Source organism: Pomacea canaliculata, linkage group LG7 (genome assembly GCF_003073045.1).
Source record: "Pomacea canaliculata isolate SZHN2017 linkage group LG7, ASM307304v1, whole genome shotgun sequence".
Lineage (NCBI taxonomy): Eukaryota > Metazoa > Mollusca > Gastropoda > Architaenioglossa > Ampullariidae > Pomacea > Pomacea canaliculata.
Window position 1 is genome coordinate 22502122 of NC_037596.1, and position 17115 is coordinate 22519236.

General features: G+C 42.4%; 1 protein-coding gene across 1 annotated transcript; it reads left to right on the forward strand.

Moving 5' to 3' along the window:
* Window positions 1-2216: 2216 nt before the first annotated feature.
* LOC112567536 lies at window positions 2217-12163 on the forward strand. The gene is given in 15 exon segments (XM_025244232.1): window positions 2217-2368; window positions 5557-5804; window positions 5807-5870; window positions 6118-6228; window positions 8433-8477; window positions 8871-9082; window positions 9335-9424; window positions 9638-9832; window positions 10258-10396; window positions 10760-10920; window positions 10923-10929; window positions 11168-11296; window positions 11402-11443; window positions 11446-11518; window positions 11767-12163. Coding segments are annotated over 14 exon segments (1785 nt in total). The 5' UTR covers window positions 2217-2368; window positions 5557-5561; the 3' UTR covers window positions 12041-12163.
* The last annotated feature ends 4952 nt before the right edge of the window (window positions 12164-17115 follow it).

Consider the following 17115-nt stretch of genomic DNA (forward strand, 5'->3'; position numbering starts at 1 on the left):
TTACATTCAATTAAAATTAAAAACTTTCACGTTCAGAAAAAATTTAAAGAAGTCATTTCAACAGGTTTTTAAGGGAATATTTTACACTCATCTAACAGGTTTGGAAAGACTTCACAAATTAAGTCTGGTCAGTACTTAACAACAACAAGGAAAACCTCCAGGTTTCCCAACCCATTCAAAGAGAAGAATATTTCAAAATGAAACACAAAAACAGCAGCAAAATCTCACTGTATTGTCTCAGGCATACACATCACAATTCACAGTTGCAGAGCCTCTCAATGACACCGTTACATCAAAGAAAAAGCGGCCGTCATGAAACACTCAAACCCACGTACACAGCACATCCCCGAACGTCAAACACACACCACATACCATCCAACCACTTTTTCCGTTTCCTGTTCACTTTCCATCTGATTCATTAAAAGACCCCCCCACCCCCAGGTTTGTGACAAGGTTTTAAAAAAAAATACACTGAAAGATGTCTTACTCTATTCTATCACCCCAAATCGTAAAAGAAGGGAAAAGTCTTATTTGATACAAATTCTTCTAGTGTTGCACGTTTAGGTTAGTGGGTACATATAATCTTTTAGAGCTGTTCCTTTATGTAGAGTGGTGGGAATTTCACTTAAATAACTAAATTGAGTTATTATGAGGACTGACGAGTGACAGAGGCCAAGGTGGGGAGATGGTAGGAAAAACAGACGGGTGGAAAAGGGGGAAAATACCTTCCTTTCTTTTTTTAAGGTCATCCCCGGGAAGCGCTCCCTCTGCCGGGTAAGGGTAGAATATTTCAGGATCCGTTACCGAAAGACTACGTAGCTTGACACTGACAGACATCCATTCAACTATGAACAACACGCAAAGCCGGGTATTTCTAAACCTCCAGAGTATCCCATTCAGATCAGGATTCTGATAACAAGCTGTTCGTCATGCACAACCTAGCGTGACCAGAAGACAACGACAGAGGTACAAAGCAACAATCTTAAAAAGAGGTCAACAGTTGAAAGCAGAAAAAAAAAAAACAAAAACAAATTGTTGGCGAAGATTTGTTTATGATTTTTGCACCATGCATGTGCATTAGCATTGCTGAAGGGAAGACAGGTGAGCGCGTGCTGTAACTGTTTTCAAAGTCAGCCGGTGGGTAGAAAGTATGAAAGGAATGCAAGTGGAGGTATTTGAGTAATGCGGCCAGCTGTGTCGCTGAATGCAGCTGAATGTTTGGCAGGAGGCTAAAGTGCAGCTGGCCGGTGTGTGACACCACGTGTTGTGAGATTGTTATTATTGTAATGAAATAGGATTTGCCCAAGAGACCTGTAGTTGCTGCTTTAGCTGTCACGTGACAGCAGAAAAGTTGATAAACATCTATATGTATAAATAAATATCTTAATATTTGTGTTTATGTCGAGCAATGTGTGTGTTTATTATTTCTTTTCAGTGCATCATTATCAAAAGTCTTATTAGTTTTTCATTCAGCCATTGTGATTGAATGCAGGTACCGACACACCGCCTTACCATTGGTTGAAAGCGGGCGATCGAGCAAAAATGGTTCGTTTACAATTCAAAGTATTTCATGGACTATCAGGAACAGAAATTTCACTTTTAAATCACAATAAAGAAAACTGTTTTTGTTTTGGAAGCGGTGGTTGACAAGGTTGACCTCATGAAGCTGTCTTGAGCGGCGGCAGCAAGTCTTTATGTTAGCTAGCCAAGTTCTTTCTCTCTCCGCCTCAGCGTCAACCACTGACCAAGATGACAATGACAATTGACGATGACAATGATAATGACAATTTTTTTTATAACGAGAAGTAAAATGAGAAATAAATGCTTCATTCCGTTTAGCGCTCCTCCTTTACAGGGAAAGAATAAACTAATTACCCCGAAGAGTGTCGACTGTCGTGCCGGGTAGCATGGCCAACCCAGACCAGCTTGTTCCCCTTCACTTTACCAGGATGGGTTTTGGTAGCCCACAGAGCCCACAGAGCCCACACAGCTTTCTCAGTTCAGAATTGAGGAGCTGTTCCGTCAGGCACGGGTTTCCAATGCCTGGAATGTCTGAACTCTTGTTCTTTTTTGTGTAGATAAGCATGGCCATCTCTCACCTCCTGTACTATAAGATTAACATACACACATGATGTGCACGCAAGTGTACGCAGTGTACACACATAGAAAGTACATGGACAAGAGATACGAACATGCAGTCAGACTGGCACCACGGGACAGGTCTCGCTATCAGACAGGTGCCTCGCTCCCAGGACCTATTCAAACCTTTAACACTAACTTTCATTTTATTGTTCCTTAGATAATGCAGTAAGTCTTACATCAGGACTTCTACCATTCAGTTTCTTCAATTCTCCGCACTGCTCTCAAGGTAGGCAACATCAAGAATAAATAATCCGAAAACTTTGGATAAAATGAAGTTAGGATCGCTAATGAGTACTTACCAACGCTGCAGACACGTTAAAGCAGTGCATCTCTATATTATTAAATGGATATTCCGTTTCATATTTACTATTATCTGGTTCATTGCAATCATATTGCAGCTATTTTCGACATGGCATGTAGAATGATTCAAATTATTTCTGTCGATTGAAAGCATTTGAGTTACCTAACCTTTTAGATATATTTCTGTAGACATTCATTCTAAGAAAAAATCAAGCGAAAAGACAAATTATATATATATATATTGTAGATAATTTTAGACATGTTAGAAGCCATTGTAAAGATTGGTTTGCAACTCGAAATATTTTTGGCAGAATCGAATCAGAGCGCGCTTAAGTCATTTCACTTGCGTTTCCCTTAATATCCTTTCCTAACTAAACTCAGGTGCATGGTGCATGCCTTCAGACAGCCCATCGTCTAGTTATACACTTGACGATAGCTCACCAAGTTTTAAATCTGACAGCATTTGATATCACTCAACCAACTTTCCCATTTGAGGGAACTTCACGAAGAATCCCGCTGGGTAATGACACCACACCTGAAGCTTCACATTTCCCAACATTTGACGACTACTCGCCGAAATCTGACACCACTTCGCCAGGGATTAAATGTGATAACAACACTGAACATTAAAATGGCTTTGCATTCCATGAAAGGGAGCGGGCAGGATTTGAACTACGCGGGGCGAGGGTGGGAAGTCAGTTGTCAGCAACTAAAGGAATATCATGGCAAAACAGTCGGCCTCCTGTAAACATAGACAGCTTGAGACAAGATCTGACTCCAGGACGGAGTGACGGAGGGTGAAGGATGAGGGGGATGTTAGAGTACTTCAAGGGATAGACTTTGGAACAGTGAAATGAAAAAATGATCTCAATAGTCATTTGTTCTTGACCATTTACGATTGCTACATCGCCTGTGTGACAAGAACAAGGGAACCAAACTCCCACGGCATTAGTTATAGAAACGAAAGGATGACATTTCTTTAGTCCCCCAGGGCAACGATGTGCCACCCGTTATGCCACGTGAGCCAACCGGGTGAACTCAAGAACAAGCATCTGGTCTCCGTAGTTGGAATGCTTACCTGTGTGGTTGTAGTTGCTCTCTGGTAACATAACATGAAGCAATGTTTTAGAGTTTCATGATTTATTATTCTGTCACCCTCTAGGGCCGCGGTGTTCTCAAACGGTTTATACATGTTCACATGCTTTCATGTGATGCAGGGTTTTTTTTACTCCCCCACCCGACTCTCGCCTCCCCAGGTTAACCTTTAACCTCGTGTCACATGGCCCCAGGCGTGAGAAAGTCCCTCTGGAGGATACACCCTTCTAATATATGGCTTCCTGCTTGCTCCACGTCTGCCTGGATCGCTCGTCCGCCTCAAAAATGAGAATTAACTTGTGAGCAAGTTATCAGAACTAGACAGAACTCAAATCTTATTTCTGATTTAACTGAAGTAGTAGTAACCAATAAGATAACTAGATATGCTAATGAGCCGTTGTCTGGTCATCTCACATGAGTTTTTTTTTAATTAATCTAACTAGGAACTGTGATGTCGAAAGGTTTGTAGCTTTCGTTTAGAGTTAAGAAATTTTAACGAACTACACCAGTTCATTGAGAATTATTTTGCTCGGGTTAACCTTTAAAATATGAAAGTCATTTTTTTCTGAAATGAAATAGGTATGAATACGTGCGCAGGTATGCATGTATATATATGTGTGTGTGTGCGCGAATGTTTGCTTTGCATGTTTGTGCATTTGTGTGGATGCTCCTGCGTATGTGGGAGAAAATAAACGAATGTGTGTGTGTGTGTGTGTGGGTGTGTCCATGAGTAAACAAAGTTAGAGATATTTGTACGATAAGATATTTTTAATGATTCAGGCTCCTGACCCAATTTGATAATCTTACATTACACACAGGTAGACAGACATGCATCAAGCCTCACATACACACAGGTACACACACATGCATCATGCCATGGCAGACTACCAGTCTCTGTTTCAGGACTGGAAAAAATGATCATCTCCAGTCTCAAGACATTCCCACAACACGCCCAATATTTATTCCAAAAAATCATAAGTAACTGCATGTTTTTGTTTTGTTTGTGTAGTAGTGAAACATTAAATAGGCTTTCTTCTGAAGTCTAGCTTGTGGCATTCTTCGCAGAAGCCAGTATCCAACACACCACACTGACACACTGACAGACACAGGGAATCAAACACATTCCCATGTGTCAGCGAATTAAGTCTTCTTGTTGTCAGTACTAAAAATCTTTTGGTTGCAAAGATGTGAACCTTCTCAATGTCATCATTTCCTGGTTCTTCTTCTTCTTCTTAGTCCATGAATATATGTTTGTGTGCGTGTGTACGAATACGTGTGCACATGTGTGTGTGTGTGAATGTGTGCATAGTCGTGCGTCATAGACTTCTGAGCAGCATTGTTTTTTTGTTGTTTTTTTTGTTTTATCTCGGTGTTTGCATCGTGCTGACGTCAGACGGCGATGACTCACGATAATGTCTCATTGTACTGTGGACTAAAGAGAAAAACTTGAACATTCCGTGGTATTCCTGTTTACCGTTATGGCGACTGTTTTTACACTCACGTGTCTTTACCTTGATGGGCGACTTGCTGATGACTTTAGGTTCTGTTTAATTGTTGCCTGTCAAAGTTTCGTTTCATTCCTTTGCTTACATGTTTTATATATCTTTTCTGTGCGTGTACTTATTTTTTACATTTTACATTATTACATCTCTAGTAGACGAGACAATTAAGATTATTGCAGAGTTAGGATTAGAGTTGCGTTTGTGTTGGAGGCTTTGAGGGGCGGTACTCGTGTGGATGGGAACTCTTCCCTCAGGTCAACAGAAAGTCAACAAAACTGTTGTAAAGTACAACCACCGAGCTACATTATATAAAACTCCTTGGTACAACTTTGTCCAGGGACTGCACATCATCCCCGAGTACGTTAGTGGTCCCAGTCTTCCATCCCCATCAGGATTTTACCTGCAAAGATCTGTGGCTTAACATTAACCAATTAATTACTAAATGGAATTCTTGGAATTCAAATCCTTGTGCACAATTACACTCTCTACAGACGTTTGTTCACTTCTTCCCTGGCAGGGACCATGTACATTCTGTTGTGGGCGTGGCTACTCTGGAAGGGGGCGTGGTGTGCGAGCCCAGAGCCGGGCGTGGCTAGCAGCGGCTACGTAGGCATTGGTTACAACCTGTTGACAGCCAACCCCGAGGGCGGCGAGCAGTCACAGGGTGGAGCTGACCCCGGTCTTCTGTTGACACGACAGGTGTTGGATGTGTCCGACCCTCGGCCGTACAGCAGCAGCACCGCCACAACTGCGTCATCCAGCGCACAGTCTCCATGTTCTACGGGGCCAGGACGTACCAGCAAAAACTGCAGGCAGACGTGAACGTGGGAGGTACAAGAAAAACATCGCAATCACATCAACGACTTATTCCTTCTACTTTCTGTGCTTCTTCTTAAAAAGCTAACAATCATACCAATACAACTTGTTATAATGCTAATATTGTCACCAACCACTTGTACTATTCCTCTCAATACTAACAACTTTTTATAATTTAGCAGTAATACCAATATTTGTACTGTTAATTGTACTAACTACACTACTAATAATACAGCTGATGTAATTTTTACTTTGGCTCCAGGGGTAAAACAATATCGGTGGGGTCTGGACATTGGAAAGAAGATATTTGTCTCTGAGTTCCCCATATTGTCCCAGGGTAGTGACTTCACCTACTCCATCACTCCAGGCCCAAGTAAATACTTTTGACGCCTGATCATCAACTAACACGAATGTTTACGTGTGAAAGCCCAGACAACTCACCCACAGAATTCCTCCAACGGAAGAATACAATAAAGCTTTGTGACTTTGTGACAGCAACACGATTTTCTTTTCCCTCCAACGTCAACGGTCGCGCGTTAAAGAACTGACAGGACGCCATCTGGTGGCGGCGAGAAACTCCCGCTGTTCGACACTGATCTTGTTTCACGCCATGTCTCGCGAGGCGAGAACCACGCGCTGGGGATGCTGGGAAAACAGACCAACCGTGTCTTCAGGCGGAGGTCAAAGTTGTGAAGACGTTGCTCAGAGGCTGCAGGAGAGAAATTAAGGACCAAAGTTATACAGAGGTGTCCTGACCCCTTGTTTTACCCCTGGAGCCAGTAGTTTAGAGCAATGACAAAGATACCCTAGGGGTTAAGAAACATGAAGTAATATTCTCGAGGGTCTGGACATGGGATTAGAAGAATCTTTTCCTTGAGTTAACGAGTTTACAAACGACTTATCATTGTTTCAAAGCTACTACGTACCTTGGCCGCCATTTTGGTTCGGAATTTGGTTCAGGTTGGGTTTTGTTTTGAAAGTCAGCCAACCACGAACTGGTTTTGCGTTCATGTGTGATCTAAATATCAGCTGTTAATGTGCCCGGATTAACAGCTTTACTTGGGGCTGAATGAGAAGTCATTTTGCAGGTGACGCATGCGCAGATAGTGTAAAAAGACAATGATGTACAGTGAGAGGAGCATGAGAGCACGAGACGAGGCTTTGCTTATATGTTAGGACAGTATATATGTCTTCAATTTAACATTTTCCTTTGTGGAAGTCTCGTGGGTCGAGGACGTGTTGTGATGCTTTCTAATATCCTTAAAGAACTAGAAAAACTGACAAAGCAATGACAACACTTCCTAATAGCTTCAGTTCCGTCTACTCTAATTTAGATGTAATTTACAGTTTCACTTATGTCAGACAATGATAAGAATAAAAATGCATATACTGAGCAAGAATTAAGGCTCTAGTGCTAATGTCAAAACCAAACTATATTTTTACCAAATTATCCCTGAAATAATAAGTGAGCGTCTAAAAGCAAAAAAATAAATAAATAAATAAATAAAATAAATAAATAAATAAATAAGGACATATTACAGCTTTGGGATTAAAGCTGCACCAGCGAATGTCAGACATGACCTGTTGACCCTTGCGCCTGCACTGTGGGAAAGCATAAAGGTTTCGCAGGTAAAGGCGGAGATCGTGACATACAACGGGCAATGACAGATGACTGTCTCATCGCGATGGTGCACTCATCACCACGTGGCCACCATCAGGTGCGGGGGCGGTCATCACAAGCTCCATCAGTCTAAGTCCCTTGACGCCCCAACAACCTGCAGAGCTCTGCACTTCTCGCCTGTCTTCTCGGGTACTTCTTACCTGCAATAATCCACCCGTTTCCTTTCAGTCTGTGTAACAGTGCTGACCACCAAACCCTCTGTCTGTCTGACGACAGGAACATTATCTAATTCAATTTCAATGACGAGGTAAATAAAACATTTTTTTTTTCACGGTTGGGTGTAACCGAAAACGCACGTGAGTGAGTTCCTGTGCTGTAATTTTTCTGTCGGTGGTATGCAGTCGACCCCTCAGCGGGTGGTGTACACCCTTGCATGCTTGTTTGCTCTGTTATCAGCAAGCCGGCAACCGAAATAAAAAGTCAACAGCTGAAGATTGTCAAGGGTTTAACTTCACTTCTGTAATCTTTCGTTGCGCGGTAAACATTAGGTGACCTGGGGCGCAAGGGCAATGACATGTTAGTGGTTCACCGTGTCTAGGCAACATTTTAGTTCACAGTATTTTCTTCTGACTCCTTTTAATAAATCAGGTACTCATTTGGTTCCATTTAACTCATAAAGACAAATCAGATGCTTATTCACTGCCGGTAGAGAGGAAAAAATTTTTTTTTTAATCACAGGCCAAAATTGCTTCAAACATACATTGTCTCTCACTCCAGACTCCCACTTTTTAATAGTAATGTTATATTAAGATCTATATCTTTATATTGACTTTCCTATGTATATGGAGTCAGTGTGTGTGAGAGAGAGAGAGTCACTCACCATCTTGAAACCGCAGGAGCCAGCATGTTACATATAAAAGATAATGTAATGCACGGTCCTTGTTTGACATCGACAGATGATGCTGCAGGACTGGCAAACTTCGCCTTTACCCTCAGCCCTCGTGAGTACTTTTCATTGTACTTATAATGTATCCTTTCTGTATGCAAAACTCAAATAAATAAACTTTTAGTTATTTTTTAATCATCTTCTGTTTAATGGACAAATAAAGTAGGTAATAAATTTATGTATGCATATCTAAATTATTTAAAAGCAAAATTGATACTATTTAAAGCTGTTACAGTTCTTTTGACGGATTTAAAGATATTGAGTGCGAAATAGCCACAGCCCTATAGACTGGCAAAATTTACTTAGTTTTGCAACTATGAGATCTCTTTAAAGTGCGCATGCGTAATGCTGTAGGAACAAACAAAAACATCCCAGGCTTGCAGACTCCCATCACATGTTGTCTCAGTTGGACGACTAGAGTTCGTATCTCGGGAAAGCTCTGCTGCAGGTTTTGCCGACACCCAGAACGAGACGGCCTTGACCCGCCGCGTCTTCCGGGATGAGCAGACGGTCTGTAACCTGGGAAACGCGCGCTTTGCGGAGGAGCTGGCTGAGTGGCTGAACATCAGCATCACCGACAACTTTGCCGCCGCTGCCTGTCGGCTACCGGAAGTCTACAGCAGAGACATCTACATGGACTTCTTAGATGACTGGGGCACCGTTAGTATCGGGATGACGTTCATGCATAAGAAAAGAGAGACAGAAAAATTTATATACTATAAATATTTGCGTGCATGTATGTGTGTGTGAACCTATATGCAGCGGTGATCTGAACTGAATGAGAGGACCACAAAAGGTAACTTAAAAAAAGGTTTTAAATCAGTCTTACCAGGATATTTATGTTTTAGGTGCGCGCGCGAGTTCGTACATGTACGTGTGAGGTGGGTGTTCATTCGTGTGTGGGTGTTGCAGCACATGACAATGGAGGTGGACCTCGGTACACGAGTGATACAGCGCTCGGAGACATCGATGTTGGAGTTCGTGCACCTCGTAGAAAGAACGGTAACCAACCCATGACTAATCTACCCAGCCACTAATCTGTCATGGCTCTATTTTTGCGATGCAATGACGTCATATGCGATGTGATGACGTCATGTGTGATGTTTAAATGTGATGACGTCATATATGATGTTTTAACGTGATGTCATATCCGAATGACGTTCCTCAGCAAGGTGTCTGTCACGGTCTAGAAGCAGTCTGACGATTGTGTTGCAGTCCGGCGAAGACCTGAGGGTGGGCGGTTCGTATCTGGGCTTCGGCGCTTCCCTGGAGGTGAATTTCCCGAGCTTCACGGCTCGGGACGTCGCCGATCTGACGTTCGGGAACTACGTCGCCACTCTCCGTTTGGGGTCACAGGCCAAGCCAGAACCAATCAGCATCAAGATAGCTAGTATAGACCATGCTCTCGATGTAAGGGTTCTTTCCAGACTCTGATTACTATCTGCTTCCTGCTGCTTTGAATGAAATCCTTCTCTATCCACACTCTGACCATTACTATAACCACAGACCGCAAAAGAAGATTGATACACCTCTCTTTTTTTCTTGCTATCGTTTTATTCTCCTAACATCCTAATGTTTTCTTCTTTCATTCCCTTCCATTCTCTCAAGAGTACTGAATGCGAAGGAAAGAAAACTGTTCCGAATCGCCTGCTGAACATGACCCCTGCCCCTCACTTACCATTTCAGAATCCAGAAGACAGTTTCTTTTGTAAACGTCTTTATGGAGCAGCAGGCTAGGGACGCGGCCAGATGACATGAAATCCTGTTAATTTCGAGAAATGTAGTTGAAACATCGCCACGTGAATATGTTGTTGCTACGTGTCCGTGTTCTGCAGCCCAGATACTGGTGGCGACTGCCGGAAATGACCGCACACGGCCTTTGTAACGCGACCTTCGACCCTAACGTCACTGCCACGAACTTGCGTCGGGCGCTGTCCGACTACGCCGCCTACAAGATGGCGCTAGAAGTCACAGGTGAGTGTTGTAAGCCTCATCTACCTCTGTTCTCTATGATAATAGACTATTGACTTACACTTGCTGATATCGCAGTTAACTAAAGTCCTAGGGGCTCGTCTTCTCTGACGTCCGTCTTCTTGTTATCTTGGGGTCGTATTCATGACAGTGTGCAAATATCCAATGGATACATGGTCTGAGTCACGGTTAGACATAAATCTGTTAGCACGCAGTAACAAAAAACTATATATGGACTGACTGACGGAGGTGAAATTGCTGGGTAAATATACTTTGCGAGCACTACTCCGGTTTTTTTTTTAAAATCAAGGCTCGAACTCACTTTACCATGAATATCGTAAAAATGTTTCATTCTGATCTGTGCAGATCCACCCCTAAGGATCCCTCTGTCCTGGCCCCGAGGTACCTATGGCCTGATGAAGGCAGTGAGCGGATGTCCCACCACGGAGGAGTCACGTGGCTTGAGGGCTGGCGTTACGAGGACACAGAGGATCCTTTCACACAGAACGAAATTTCTTCGCCCATTCATCTTGCAGGTGAGTTCTGTCTGCAGGTTTCCCTTCTCCTAAAATCATCGGGTTACAGACTTTCAGCTATCTGAAACTAATAAAAAATATTACTTTGATATTGTGCCTTGGTAACGACGTTAGATAATGAAGCAGAAGGACGATGAGTGTCATAGGTGTCCTTCAGCCACTATACCTAACTGTGGTGATGTCAGTGAAGTAGGTTGGGGTCACGTGTCTGATGGTGAATATGGTTTCTGCTACTCAGGAATCTGGGTAACGGACGGCAACCTGCGCCTGGAGTTCTGCATCAAAGGCACCGACCAGGTGAGCGAATGGGACGTGGACTGGCCTGCAGGTGACTACTGCATCCTCAAGTACAAGACCTGTCCGGCAGGTGAGACTCTTACTTACCAGGATGTCCCTACCAGCCTGGTTCATCTGACCTAAGTATACAAAATCCTGATTTAAAAAATTTCTGTAATATTTAACTTTGTGGCAGGCTTTAAGGACGGCTTTATCCAGTTTAACGATCAGGACATTTTACAAACAACAAGGCGGGAGGTACCTTGCCTGATGGCGTGTACGACGGCAACACCAAGATCTTCTTCTGCTGCAGGTGAGGGTTGGGAGAAACTGTTGCTATGATGTCTGTCTTAGTTTGTATTCATTTGTCTTCGTCTGTCTGTGTGTGATGTTGCACCATTAGGGTGAGAAGACATTGAAAATTATATGAAAAACATTGTGTGAGGTGTTACAAGTTCAGTCTATCAGTTCAATCAATCAAACAATCAATCAATCCATCAATCATGTACCATCCAACCTATCCAGCAATCAACAATAACCAGACCATTCTGCGTCCCGCAGGAACGACGCCTCACCCACCGTCACCCAGCCCTTGTATCTTCCACCCTCCATCCCTTTCTTCTTGGTGCGATACTCGGGTGGGTGTCCGTTCGTGCACAACATGGCGGTGCGCGAGGAGACAGTGTGGTGGGACGAGGCCATCAACACCGTCTTCAGCCCCTCCCCGCGCCAGGGGGGCGCTCACCCCTTCGACGACGGCGACAGCAGCAACCATCGCCTGCACTTCTGCTACTACTCCCCCAACGGATCGAACCCCGACACGCCTGTGGGTTAAAGGCCTACAAGGCAGGACTTTTTTCTCTCCAATCATAGGTACTGCTCAGTGCATGAAGCTATTCCCCAGCATCCGGGTAACTGTCCCATTTTCCCTTCTCCTCTTGTCGGTCTGCAAACATCATCATCATCCACTGAAAGAGGTTAACAGCAAATACCTGTTGGCATGGTTGCAGCCAATGGTAGAGCTGGAACCATATGTTAATTAGGGGTAGATGTTATCAGACATGACTTGTTTGACTTTGTTCTGTGAATATTTCCAGGGTGTTCAGGGATGTATCTTGAGAACGAAAGTGGAGAGGACATTCACTCATATTTTAAGAAATAGTATTATGCACTGAGCTGTACTCATCCATGAGATAAATTGTGCGACACTAGACCTTTAACACTCAGGCTGTGGGTCAGTTCCACGAACGAACATTTATCATTATCTTTCCTTGTATTTCGTTAATTGTGCCTTCAGCTATTAAAAATGCAACTTTAAGAACCTACTTACCTTGTTGTCTTTCTGTAAAATGCCACAAACAGTTTGGGAAGGAGACTGAAGTCTATACCTGTAGAAAACTGTCCAATGGATGAATGTAAACGTGGATAATTTATTTTTTAAATTTTATTTAAAGACTGAAGAAAGTTCTTCAATAAACCAGAAGTAAAGAAAAAAGAAAACATACACCAAGAGATAAATAAGGAGAGGAAGTGTAACAGATACGAGTACGACCTGTGACAGAGTTTTGTGTTCTAGTCTTTCCTTGGGTGAGGGGGGAATCGGGTTCTATTGAGACTTTACCGATCTACTGGATTGTCTCCCTTGTATTAACGAAATCTCATTACTGTTGTTTGTACTTTTTTTTTCATCTCTGATAAAAATATTGATGAGAAAGACTGAGATGTACAAAGCAATAAAATCCATCCTCTAAATACCGGATTCCATTCTGTTCTCGACACATGACGTGGAAATCTCTTGTCTTTCGTGATTAACTCCCTTGTCACCACCCCAGGGCGGTTCCACAACCTATTTCTCTTCTTAAAAATTTCAAGGCTTTAAGTCTATCAGTTTTAGAGAAACAATGCACAAGACAATTAAAAAAATTGTTTAACTTTCTTTAAGTAAGGTAAAGTTGCTTACGCCAGACTTTCCCTCCTGTCAGCATTTTGTTTTGTACACCATTTGTCTTCTGTAGAACAGATTTCAGTTTTAGAAATGCCTTGTGCAGCTAGCCCTCTGAAAATAAATATGTTTACAAAATAGTTTTTCCTGCTGGGAGAAAGCATTGTGTTAAAAAAAAAATAGTAAGAAAGAATAAAAAAATAAATAATGAACATGGGAGAGAGCGCGAGAGAGAGAGAGACTGACAGAAGAAAAGAGGAAAGCATTGACACGAGAGATAAATAGAGAGAAAGAAAAGTCTAGAAGGATTGTGCACTGACTAAACTGGGCGTGAACCTGGTTCAAGGTTGGGGAGGATGCGTGCGCGTGCACCTGTGTTTACATGTATTTATTGTGGGATGCACATGTATATTTTTTCAGAGAGTCTTTTCAATGAAACAAGATGTGTGTGAGATCACCACAATATTATTTTGTGTAAACTATACCTTTAAAATTAACATGCATTGTGAAAAAAAAGTTCTCTATTATGCACCCACATCAACTGAGTCTGTATAAGAACAAAAACTTCTATTGTCTGGCCACACCTGAACCAAACATCCGGGGCGTACACTACTAACACCTGTATCCGTGAAATCCGCGATACCCAAACATTCTCGCAAAGCCTCGTATTCATTCGACCTAGCTTGCACAATCTCCTCTTTGTCAAAATTAGCAGACCCATCGAATGTGTAATGCAACAATAAAATTGTATCCACCACCATCATCACATTGGTCTTCGCCAGCTGAGCCTGCCACCCGTCTCCTCTTTACACCACCCGTAATAACATCTAACGAGACTTAACATGGGGAACATGCAAAGGCACCCAGCGCTTTGAATCTTCTTTTGAAAGAAAGCGACCTCAACACAAGAGGTTAAAGGTTAGAACATGTCTGGAATGATTTCAAAAAGGCTTTCAGCAAGGGTTATTTAAAGGCTTTTTGTTGTTGCAAGAAAGCTTTGCAGTAAAAGGTTGTTGTAGGAATGTTAGAAAACCCCATTTCCAAAAAGCAAACGGACAGAATTGCTCGGCTCTGACATGGTCGTCTGAATAGAAAATCCTGTCACCTACTTTGATATGATATAGCAATGATTTAGAAATCTTTTCTCCACCCATACCCTATCACGCATTTTTTCTAAGACGGGGAAAGTGCTCTGTAACTTCACTACATACATTAAAAGTCATGGTTACATCTCTAGATACCCTTACTGAGGTAGCAGTGTGTTATGACAGTCGCATAACTGATAACTCGCACTATAATTATTAATGGATTCGATTTCTGTGACATTCATTCAACATAGTAGTCTTTTAAATTAATTAGTTTTTTTCTCATCTGCCTCGAGTTTGTTCATTAGAAACAGCTTATTCTTCCGTTTAATAACGACGACGACAATGATGATGATGATGATGATAACGACGACAGAAGAAGTCATCTGTACATTCCCAACCCCATACAGTGAAGCTCAATTCTCAACCATGTCGCCGCCATCGTAATCCCATGTCGTGTAGACGGCAAATTACTAGTTGAAACCTTTTACCAAAGCCCGTTTTCAGCCACGCGACCTGCTGTTATGATAATATTATGGCAAAAATATGTCTAACAAAATTTGCAAATATTTTAAACATTCTTTCTGCAGTAGAGGATACTTTGAAACGTATTTTCCAAACAGTCTTTCTCTTTCTGTCTTTCGTATGGAGCGGTCCGGTGGCGCAACGGTTAGCGCCTGTCACCAATACAGTGAAGGTTGGCTGCCCAGAGTTCATTTCTCGTCTCGGGCACGCTGTTCTTTCTCTGCACCTGGCATCTGTTTACAGGGCTGGCTGCTTGCCGTAATATAGCCTTAGTTGCTGACACGGCGTAAAACACCAATTCCCCCCACCCTCCATCTTTCGTATTCTATTCTTGTCTCCTACTTGTCTCCAGCGCTGAGAGATGGTTCCTTCGTCACATTATGCCTACGCAAATCACACGTTTTATCATCGTCATCATCGTCATCATCATCATCGTCATGGCGGAATCTGTTATTTTGGTGGGAGGAGAACAATTTAAATTAAAGCACCTTGCGGCGATCGTCAAGAAATTAAGTCTGTGAAATGATCATTCATGTAGCTCAGTCATGCCCAACCTTTTTCGGCCTGCGGGCATATCCATTTCGGACAGCCGTGTCGCGGGCCACTTCACCGCAAAAATACAAAAAGGAAAAAAAATAGAGCAGATACCATTTTTTATTAGAAACAAGTTGTACTTACCATTAATTATGTAGTAATTAGTGGGATATTTGAAGTTGTTTACCCGAAACCAACTTCTGAATCTCCGGCCTCATCGTAGAGACACCAAGTCGGAGAACTGAATCGAAATGTTCGTCCATCGAAAAAAAGATTGGGAAACGCCCCTACGTGGGGATAAATACTTCTTCTTCCCTTTTTTTTCGTTTTTTTAAGGTCTTCTTTTATTACTAACATGCCGATTTCCTGCACTGTGGGCAGAAGTTTCGCGGGCCGGATGGCACCGCGTCGCGGGCCGGATATGGCCCGCGGGCCGTAGGTTGTGCATCCCTGATGTAGCTGATCACGAAATCCTTTTATCACACATGGCAATAAAAGCTACAGGGCAAGAAAAACAAACCACAACCATAATGCTAAAACAGGTTAGGCAAGGATACAATGCGATACAACTCAGCTTTATTTATAGTAAAGGACAATGGAGAAAACACTCAATAAGAAGGTAGTGAAAAACCATACACTATAAATGCCAACAATGTCAACAAGTCAACAATGCCATCACCTATTCCCATCCGTCATTCCAGCCCCCTTTCCCCCATGATCACAGTTCACACCCTCATATGATCCCAACTCATTACACCCGCTTCACACCCGCTCAACATTCGGAGTCGTGCGGGTGGAATAAGAAAGGACAACCTCCACCTGTTGGTCCTACCTGTAGACTCAGAGGCGGCTTGATGGGAGTTGCCGGGGGCTCTCCCGATAGGACATAAATATCAACCCCTGGAATTGTGGTGACTTCTGTCAATGTCTGCAAGTATCGGGTACAAGAGTCTAAAGTATCGGGTACAAAGAGTAAAGGTCACGCTGAGCTCACCCAGTAATTTTTTAAGCAGATGTGTACAACTCATTGCATACTATTCTTGTCCTTGACTGATAAATTGTTGTAGCAACAAATGGAAAAGGACAGCACACTCTTTCTAAGGCATTTGTAAAATAGAGAAATCTTTATTAGATAGGAAAAAAAAAAAACAAAACAATTTCAGCTTTCGGAAGCATTGTTGCACCCTCTTAGTGATAGTCTCAGTACAGTTATGTCAGTAAAGTATCTCAACAATGTCCTCATCCTCATATTAGATGACAAAATAAGATCCCTGGTGGAGAATTCCGACAGAAATTTTATCTACATTTAGCTCTAGTGAAAAAAAATGAGCTGAGAATGCGATCGCTTGAGTAGCGTGTCACGAAGGCGAGACACACAACCTCAGACCGCCATTTGTCTTTTGTACCACGGGCTCACCCCTGCACCACCTCGACACCCGAACCGGTCGATCTGCACGACAATTACCGACTCGACAAAACGCGATAAATATTTTTCGTTTAAAAATATCTGACAAAGTCCCGGCCTCTTCTGTGGTGGGGATGGTAGAAGGACGAGAGACGATGTTCTGCCAGGACTGTCCGTGTCCTGGTCTGTCCACTGCTTCACTTACAGGGGATGAAGATTAACTGGATAAATCCACTCTTCTATTTTTACAGAAAGATTGTTTTTATTTATTTATTATTATTCTTATTATTTTTTTTTTTTGCTTTTTCTTTCTCTCCCCACCTTCAACTCCTTTCTCTATTCTTTCCATATACTTTCTCAAATTTCTCTCTTTCTTTATTTATCTCCTTATTTGTATAATTATGAGTGTGTCTGTGACT